Raw genomic sequence first — 10115 nt, 5'->3', positions numbered from 1 at the left:
GGTTATACATGTGAAAGTGTTTTGTATTTGAGCCATTGAGATTGAACATACTTGGGATGTAGAGGTAAAATTATTTTTTGTTAATTCAATATTTTGTGCATATGTGAGAAAATGTTTTGTATTTGAGGCGTTCAGATGGAAGGTGAAGTAAATAATATTCAAGACACAACAAACGGACGAAACGTTGCTGTTGTAGAACCGGAAATGATGAAATGGAAACCAAGGTATAAAATGGAGTTTGATAGTGAGGAAAAGGCATATGATTTTTACAATACATATGGTGGTCGAATTGGTTTTAGCATCCGGAAGGAGTATGGCAATAAAGTTAATGGAAGAATTACATCGAGGGCGTTTGTTTGTAACAAGGAAGGTGTGAAGGGGACTGACAAATGGGATGTATTTAAAAAGACTCCCCGGGCTGAAACACGAACCAATTGTGGTGCACAAATGGTTATTATATATAACAAAACAAAGGCAAAGTATGTAGTTTCTAAATTTGTAGAAAGTCACAACTATCCATTCATAATTGCTAAATGCAGCCACATGATGCCGTCCTAGCGACGAATTTCCTCAGTCCAAGCCATTGATGTTGAGTTGGCTTCGGATTTAGGAGTTCCGGCTTGTAATGCATATGAGTTGATGGGAAGGCAGTCTGGTGGCAAAGAATCAGTTGGGTACTTGAAAGTGGATCTTAAAAATTATCTAAGGACGCGAAGACAAAAGGAGCTTCTTTATGGAGAGGCGGCATGGCTTGTGTATTATTTTGAGACGCATGGTTGTGAAGATCCTTCGTTATTTTATTCCTTGCAACTGGATACTGAGCAAATTATTACAAACATATTCTGGTCAGATTGTAAAATGATCATTGATTATGGTCAGTTTGGAGATGTTATCAGTTTTGACACAACGTACAAAGTGGTACACGGCAACAGACCATTTGCAATTTTCTTGGGTATGAATCATCATCAGGGGACCGCTATGTTTGGAGCAGCCTTAATGTATAATGAGACAGCGGATTCGTTTGTCTGGTTATTTGAAATGTTCTTGAAAGCGATGGGCGGAAAAGCGCCAAAGACAATTATTACGGATCAAGACGCTGTAATGGTGAAGGCTGTGATGTTTCCGATTTTCAGTTTTTTTTCATTTTTCTGGAATTTTTGTCGCCGCAAGGGCATTTCTGTCTTTTCACGTTTTGCGTGCGGGATTGTGGTTGGGTCCAATTGCATTTCATACATTTTAATTTATGAGAATTATGTAGTATTTGGATGATGTGTATTTATATGTTTATATGGTGTATAATGGAGGAATAAAGAAAAAGGAAAATTAAAATAATAAGGTGGGACCCACCATTAACATACAAAAAGGCTAGAGACCACATTTTGGTCTCCATTTTCTTCCTCTCTTCCGCTGGTTCTCTCTTTCTCCTCTTTACTTGCTTTTTCTTTTTCTTTTTATTTATTTATTTATTTAAAACTTCAACTTTAGATCCCTCTCTCAATACTTGATCATTTTGGGTACCGTTTGCGCAAATCGAAGCCCACGATGAGATATTTCATTTGATCGGAGCCAATCTCTATTTGGCTTCCAATTGGAGGATCTCTAATTCTAGGGTTTGTGAGAGAATTTGGGGGTTTTGCACAATCTTGAGGTAGGGGTCTCTAATTCATACTTTTCTTCTACTCTTGTGAGTTCCCCTACTTGAATTGTTGTCAAGCACGCTTAAATTAACTTGATTGTTTTCTTAGATGATTTAATTGAGTGTATGAAACATGTGATTATGTGGAATTGTTATTTTATTTGAGAAGCATGATAAATGTTAATTTTCTATGTCTAAAGTGTTACAAATTGCTAGCTATGATGTTTGGAAAGCATGCTTAATTGAATTGTTGAAAATCACTTAGTAACATCGCATTGGAAGCATTAGACACATATATACACATCATTGGGTTCACATGGATGGGAATGATTTTTCTTTGAAACAATGAAAAGGGGGATTTTCAGGAGAATTTTGATAAAAAGGTTTTGTGAAAACCCAGTCGCTGCGGGGGTACCAAAGGGTCGGAGGTTTAATATATCCTAGAGGGAACTAGGGAGATTGCCCTAGCGTGGTTGAGCTAGCTGGGCCCAAAATGACGCCGCGGAAGTACCAAAGGTCAGGGACACTAGCCAATCCTTCTCTCGTGTCGCTGCAGGGTCACCAAAGGGCGGGTTATGTTAACCGTTTGAAAGTGATGGTCTTGAAAAATGAAAATGAGGAGTGACATTGGCACGCATTGCATCCCATTGCATCATATTGTGTACTTGAGATTGATTGTTACGTGGTAATATCCTGACATTGTATGATCCCCATATCCTATTGCTCTATTCTTTGTTTGGATTCACGGGGCTGCAAGAGGTGTGTCTTAGGCGCTACCTACTGAGCTTTACGCTCACCCCATTATTTAACATTTTTCAGGAACCGAAAAAGATGTAGTAGATGTGGACCTTCCACAAGTATGAGGATGATTAGAAGTTTATCTTAGACCTTTTGTATATTTTCCACTTTCTTGTAAATTATGGCCATGTAAATTAATTAAGACATTTGACCATATTTTGATGTATATGGTAATCATGTAGTTGCTTGTATTGGATGGGAGATCAACGTTTTATTGTTGGCAAATTTAGTGATGGCTATTCCTTATTTAATGATGGGTAGTTGCCGTGAATTCGGAACTTGAGTCCATAACAGATTCAATGTGGGTTTTGTGTGCATAGTGTACAGCCAGAATGCAGATTCCAGAGAGTTAGGTTGCCTTCCAGGGCCTTTCGGCCGGCTGATCCTCTCCATCAGCCGACCGAAACCCCAGGTTTGGCTGACCGAACCTTCATCGTCAGCCGACCGGTGGCTTGCACAGTGAAAGTCCCGAGAGCCTTTTTCCTCACCATCGTTTTGGCCGACCAATCTTGCTTATCAGTCGACTGATCCTGCCTTGTCAGCCGGCTGTCCATGGGCCATCAGCCAGCTGATAGCCCTTCTTTGACCTGTATTATTTGGACCACCTTGTAAGCTTGACTTGGGACATTTTTGGACCTTAGATTATGTAATGCCCCTAATTTTAAAAGGACAATTCTGGAATTTAATTATTGTATTTAATTGCATTTTATTTGATTAGGTGTCATTATTTTAAATTATTTGTTTGTTTGTTGTATTTAAATTACTTGTGGGTTATTTTATTTAATTGTGTTTTATTTTAATTAATTGAATTTTGTTTTTCTTTAGTGACTTAATTGTATTAATTGTTTTAAATAAAACTGTTTTATGTTAATTGGTTATTTAATTATGTTTCTTAAGTTTGGTTATTTACGTGCTTAGGTGAATTAACTGTTTAAGAATTTAGGGTTTTGGTTTTAGCCGACAAAGGTTATAACTTAGGTTTTCTTGGGCCGACTAAGAGTTGCATTAGGGCTCTAATTATACAAGGATTAGGGTTGGAGTATTAAGCCTATAAATATAATCTTATGTGGGTTTGAGGGTTTTAGAAAATACAAAACTCTGTTCACGATACAGAGAGAACAACAGAGAGCAAGAAAGAGAGATAGGAGAGGAAGGCTAGGTTGGACCAAGAAGGAGGAAGGAGAGGTTGCTCATAGGTGAAACCAATAGCAACAGAGCTGGAACTATAGTCTAGGATATTAATGGAGCATTCAGAGACAGAGGATTACAGTTTCAAAATCTGGAATTGCAGGCAAGTTTCTATTATTCTCTTTCCCGTTAATTCGTGTTCTGTGCATGCCTAGTTAGACTCCAGGGTTTTATTAAAGGCGAAAACGGATTGAAACAAACATAATTACATGTCTTCCATGCATATATGAATTTATTTGATCTCATTGTATTAACTGTTTTTCATAATCATGGAAATTATATAATCTGTTCCTTCTATGTTTACAATTAAGCATTGTTCTAATTGAGCTTAGTATTATAATTGGATGCCTCGTAATTAATTTAGGACTGAGTTTGAACTCTAAAACAAGTCCATAGAACAATATTTAATTGCATAAAATTAATTGGAATTAAATCTGTAAAAAAAACTTGCTTAAAAATTTCTAGCAAAGGTTCCGTGTTCGTGGCTTTAAAAATTAGATCCTATACATGTTGGGATTCGATCTAAGAGATTTAAGATGAACCTAGGACTGAGTTGGAGCTTAGATAAGGATTAAAAACATCACAGAGGGTTTTGTAAATCACCGGAATTGAAGCAGTTGAAGCTAAAACGGACGAGGGCTGCTAAGAGGAAGGAGAGAAGGCTCCAAACCTCTTAGAGCCGGCTCCCAAAGGGGAGAGACGGCTCTAGGTGTCATGGAGCCGGCTCTAAGATCCTAAAGTCGGCTCTAAGTTGAAAAATAGAGCAGGCTCCCATTTTAAGAGCCTTCTCTATCTTGAAATGCACTGTAACGTGGGTTTTTTTAAAACTGTTTGTTTTTTTTGGGTTTCTGCAATTAATTTAAATTGTTTAAATGATGTGTGGGACTGTATAAGGCTGGAATTATGTTGGAAAATTATGAATTCACAATTGGATTGAGGAATTGAGCAAGCAAAACCCAAGAGGAAATTTGTAACTTGCTCACTGTTATGCTAATTTTATTTACTAGAATTTGGCAAGAGTTTTATATATAATCTAAATATATATAATCATATATATTTCTTATAGTGTTCTAAGTATGGTGACTTAATTAAACTCAACTATACTTAGATTGTGTTTATTGGTACTTAAACTGTTATGAAATTTTATCAATTCATGGATAATGTCGGAGGATCTGCTAGGTTTATATTCTGAAGCTTAGCAAGATTGTTATATATGGTTTAACTATAAATATAAATCATATTTCCATAGTCTTATAGGTATAGGGAAATAACTAAAATTTCTTATGCTTAGCTTGGATGTAATTGATACTTAAAATCCTATTAGCGGTATAAATTCCTGGACTGTGTTGGTGAATGTGATCGCTTAAATTTATTGTAGCAGTTTACATTATTGGATTTGGATTTTTTGGGCTCTATAATTAAAGCCTAACATTTATGTACATGCATTAAATTTATCTTGTGCATATTCTGGAGTGTGGGTGATGACTATTTAATATTGTTTTGTCAACTGTGTTCACTGGAGGATTGTATGTACCGGTATGGGATGGTGACATACTAGGTATGGACTAGTTCAAACACTAAGTTCTACCTAAATTGGATTAAGGTATGGATTAACCATAAAGGTTAAGTCCATCACCTACATGTGTCATATCAATTGTGAATTGAAAGACTTACTACGGTTTCAGGATGGAGTGTTTACATATATCAGACCACTACATAGATAGCTGATATTTTGTATTGGGAGTACGAACTTTATATATATATTTTATGTGCCATGGTATGAGCCTGAGTCTCAGGACCATGGCGAGGGCGCGTATATCGCTTAGGATGGATAACTGGACATAGGTGTTGTTTCCTGGTAGGTCTAGGTACTCATGCCCACCTTCGGGTGCGTATTCGCATGTTGCCTTCTATTCAGGCTGAGACAGACCTATTGGACTAGCGAGTGTCCTATAGTATGTACTATATATACATATATGGACTACTTTAGATATTGTTGAGTCTTTCTAGGATGTATCTGCGTATCGGATTACTGTTTGGATCGTAGTAGATCAGGACTTGCATGTGGGCCTGACCCACTCCTTTATTTTTCAGGTGCTCGTCGGTTCCAGAGTTAGAGGTTGATCGTGCAGAGCAGATACAGATATTCATTCCTCTGACTATGTAGGAATCTTCTCTATGATAGCTTTAGATTTTATTTCTGTCATTTCAGTTTCGGTTTGAGAATTTTAATAAGGGGTCCAATGGATGGATTCTCGAGTTATAACCTTATGGAGGTTTTGGAACATCGGATTTGACTAATTATGATTCAAGGTTTTTCTTTTAGTTTCTTTCAGGTTATTATATTATTTCTTATTTCACTTTGTATTCTGTGTTCGATTTAAAATATTAATTGTTTGATATCCCTCGGGTTTGGGCTCGGACCTGATCAACCGGCGTCTCAGATCCGAGGGGTATCACAGATTACCTTGTATTATGGTTAAGGACTCAGGAAAATTAACGGCGTGACCTAGTTGACCACGAGTTCGGGTAAGGACCCGGGTAACGGTCCGAATCCACAGATTCGGGTCACTACAAAGGCATTAAAGCAGGTGAATAACTTTCATACATCTCCATTCTTGTATTGTTTCATGCTGAAACAATTGTATTATTTCAGTCGGTTGTATTTTTTTGGATTTGCATGTTTGCAACACGGGTATTAAGTTAATTAATCGTGCAAGTCATGCCGGTGATGAAACATCATTTATGTGTTTGGCACTTAATGAATAATGCGCAGAAGAACCTACTATTTTTGTTTAAACGCGTTGAAGGAATAAAAAAGGTCATCTCAAAATTAATGTTCCAAATTGAGGAAGAGGATGATTTTATCTGGGAATGGGATTGAATGATTGCAGAGTATGGTGTTGCTGGTAATAAGTGGCTTTCCACTTTGTTAGATTTGAGACATAAATGGGCCCTGGCATTTGTCAAACACGACTGGTCTGCAAGAATGAGTAGCACGTAATTGAGTGAAAGCTTCAATGGTTAATTGAAGTATTACTTTTCCAGACAATTTATTCTACCAAAATTTTTCACACACTTTGACAGATTGTTGTCCGATAAGCGGTACAAGGAGTATGAAGCCGGGTATGGCTTGGTGGAGAGGCAACCGGAACTAAAAACAAAGTGCCACATATTACGTCAAGCGGGGAAGGTGTACCCCAAGGCAATATTTCAGCTTTTCCAGGAGGAGTTTTTAGCTGCTCTTGCGAGTCAGGTTGTTATTAGTTGCACTGACTTGGATAAAAATGGACACCATGTTTATAAAGTTGCTAGTAAGGACGGGGTGCAACATCGTGTGAGCAGGACATTTGAAGATGAATTGTCATGCTCATGTTGTAAATTTCAAAGAGAGGGCTATTTGTGCAGGCACAGTCTGAAAATCCTTAAAAACTGCATGTTTGTGAATGAGTTGCCTTCGCGATATATAATAAAAAGGTGGACTAGAAATGCTAGAGATGGCAGGTTGGAGGAAATTGTTTCCACTGACGTAAATCCGGATCCTCAACTTGAGATTAGGCGACGACATAGGACGCTTTGCCGTATACTGACTGAAATATCTTCCATTGCATCGCACGACCCTGAAGGATATAATGATCTATTAGCAAAACACTGGATTGGAAAAGAACAGTACAAATAACCTATGGTTGTAGGTTTGCAGAGAAAATTGCAAAGGGTAATGGAAAAAAAGGGTGAAAAGCAACAGTGGAACAATTCCCATGTCCCTGAAAGTTAAAGATACCTCTAAAGGACGATTTAAGAGCCTGAAACCAGCCATGGAGTTAAATAGTGGGAAAAGGAGGAAGTCAACGAAAGCAATAGGCCAGGTATATGTTACTATCGCACGCACTGATATTTCATTGTTTAACTATTTGAACATGCGAACAAAATAAATTCAAGTGCATAAAATTATATCCTTCGTCATAAAACACTCATGAGTGAGAAACTAACATTTTTTTTTTTTGTTTTAGATATCAAATGAAACCGTTGTTTTGGGAGACGCCGGTGGCAGCAATAGTCCATCAACCCCGTCCTACGTGTTAGTGAATGTGAGTATTATTACAAGTATATTATATATAAGCAGTTACTATTCATTCATGATTGTTAGTTAACATGTTGATTATGTTAAAAAGTGCATTGATAGTGTTTATATGAAATATTTTAGGGTGCAGAAATTCTCGTCGAATTTCTCAATGAAGAATCTTACATAACACCACCAGCTGTATTCCACAACAGACAGCTTAATATTTGTGAACCATGTACTTCATCAACTAACCATGTAAATACTTTGACTAATTAAGATGCATTATTTTCTTTGTTTTTCCAAAATGGACCAATTTTTTTTTTACATCTAAACAATATATTACAAAGGTCACATGGGACATATCCCACACCAAACCCTGCCCAGACTAGGCAACATCAGAAAAAGTCACACTAAAACCTAATGCAAAACACTGATGTAGATCAGTTGGAATATGTCCCATTTTCCCTTGACCTGCAGCAATAAAATGCCCAAAACTCTTGATCGAAAACTGTATGTGGAAAAAAAAAATTGACATCATTACCATCACACCAAGGATGAAGAAAAATGTTGATGTCAGTTCCTTTTTCCAATAACGTACTTACAGTTGATCTTCATGAAGTCCCCCAAATGGCAACTATACTCTTCCATATAGAAGAATCTGAAACCTTTGGCATGACCTGCCAAAAGGATGTATTTCTTAGGTAACATGAAAAATGTTTATACCCAACCACTGAAATCCTATCTTTGGACAGTAAATAATCCGAAGCTAATACACAGTTTTTAGGTAAATCAATATTCAAAACTGTTGTCACCCCCAAACCACCTTCTTCTTTAGGAGCAGCAAGCTTCTTCCGTTTTAAATTCCTCATATCTGCATAATATATTCATCATGCCCCAATATGAAGTTCCTCATTGTCTTTCATATGCCCATAATCATGTATAAAATTCCCTGCCGCATCTTGAATGACAGTGATATTGGTTCTGTAATGACTCGGTCATTTTTTTCCTTTTCTTTTTTCCTCAAATTTTGTGGATAAATTTTTTCCGTTGTCTTTTTTTTTTTTTTTTTTTTTTTTGTGGATGGTTTTTCGTCACTTAGTGTCGCCTTGAGTGCTCAAAAATGGTTTCTGAGACTCTTTTCTGTGGATTGACAACTTCCTTTGAGGACCGAGTCATTTCCATAATTTTCGTTTTTTGACATTATTCACCTTTTGTCCTTATTCCTATTTCGTCCCTTTCCCTATTTCGTCTTTTCCCTATTTGTCACTTTGTTGGTAAAACCTCACTTCTTGTGCTCGGAGTTGGTTTTTGACTTCACGTATCCTTATCGTGAGTGGTTTCGACGAAATACGCATCTTTACTTTTGCAAGAAAGTACTCTGGTTGCTCCCGGTGCCCATAGGGGCATGGATGCATAAATCTTTGGAATTAATTTCATTTCTTGGGGTGTTTTTCATAAATATCTTTTGAAGATATTTTATTTCAGGGGCATCTAAGAAAATATCTTTTGGAAGATATTTTCATTCTGGGGCAGTTTCGCAGTTAACCCTTTTTGTAGGGGCCATTGTGCAATTAACGAAAGTTATTGCAAAATGTCTCGTCTGGAGCCTGGATCTTCATACGGGATTCATTTGCACTTTTTGTTGACTCGTAAATTCATAGAATTCCGTTCTGGCCGTTTTTCTCCAGTTTCAGAGTTTCTAGACCCGGTTGCCGCCGAACTTGTTCGGGGCATATCTTTCTGCTCGGGACTTAGTTTATGATGCCGTTTCTTCCGTTGTTCATATTTTCTTATTGTGAATCTTTTTCGTTCAAGAAGTTTTGCCGTTTGAGCGCGTTTGATCAAATTTTACTTTTCCGGACCCGGCGGGACCCGTTCGGGGCACTTTTTGGATTTTCCTATAAAAGGGAAGTGAGATATTTCATTTTTGGCCATCTCCTTCCTTGATGCACGACCAGCAGCTCCCCTGGCTGCCAAAAGGGGCTGCCACCCTTCTTCTTCTATTTAAACCCTCTTCCCTTTGTTAAAAAGTTGAAGTGCCTTTGTGGTTTTGTGTTCGTGTTGACTACGCGCTTCTTTTACCCTTATTAGAACCCATTTCTAACCAAATTTTGAGTTTGGTTTTGAGTTCAAGTAGTGATTTTCATGGGGCTTCTTTGGGATTCTTGGTCACGGCGTTGTCCTCGACAAAACCCCGAAGTATTGTCGGATTCGGAGCCGTTTCGTTTTGATGGCTTTTGAGATTTTCATCTCAAATTGAGGTAGGGGGTGTCTTAGGATTATATTTATGTTGTATTGATTCTTATATGAGCATATAAAATTTGTGAGCATGTTTTTTTTTAAGATTTAGAATTTAATTTAATTAATTTTTATATTTGAGATTTAATTCATATGCCTTTGTGTATAACATGGAATTAAATTGTGTCATGT

The 10115-nt window shown here is 37.3% G+C and overlaps 1 protein-coding gene across 1 annotated transcript; it reads left to right on the top strand.

The window, feature by feature from the left end:
* The first annotated feature begins 231 nt into the window (after positions 1-231).
* On the top strand, positions 232-7301 carry LOC132304920 (protein FAR1-RELATED SEQUENCE 7-like). The gene is made up of 4 exons (XM_059802619.1): positions 232-450; positions 559-1132; positions 6517-6622; positions 6710-7301. The coding sequence occupies exons 1-4, from the start codon at positions 232-234 to the stop codon at positions 7299-7301; spliced, it is 1491 nt and encodes a 496-aa protein (XP_059658602.1).
* Positions 7302-10115: the final 2814 nt, after the last annotated feature.

This window comes from Cornus florida, unplaced genomic scaffold (assembly GCF_030987335.1).
Source record: "Cornus florida cultivar Cherokee Brave unplaced genomic scaffold, ASM3098733v1 CherokeeBrave_3.0.0_Hap2_Chr04, whole genome shotgun sequence".
NCBI classification, from domain to species: domain Eukaryota; kingdom Viridiplantae; phylum Streptophyta; class Magnoliopsida; order Cornales; family Cornaceae; genus Cornus; species Cornus florida.
Note: the sequence above shows the minus strand (reverse complement) of the source record. Positions and strands in the feature narration are given on the sequence as shown.

Bases quoted from the DNA above. Each gene is read 5' to 3' on its own strand.
- LOC132304920 (XM_059802619.1), top strand. From the start codon at position 232: ATGGAGTTTGATAGTGAGGAAAAGGCATATGATTTTTACAATACATAT. The intron at 1,133-6,516 runs GTTTTTTTTCAT...GAATGATTGCAG, and splicing joins TGTGATGTTTCCGATTTTCA to AGTATGGTGTTGCTGGTAAT. The intron at 6,623-6,709 runs GTAATTGAGTGA...ACACTTTGACAG, and splicing joins TCTGCAAGAATGAGTAGCAC to ATTGTTGTCCGATAAGCGGT.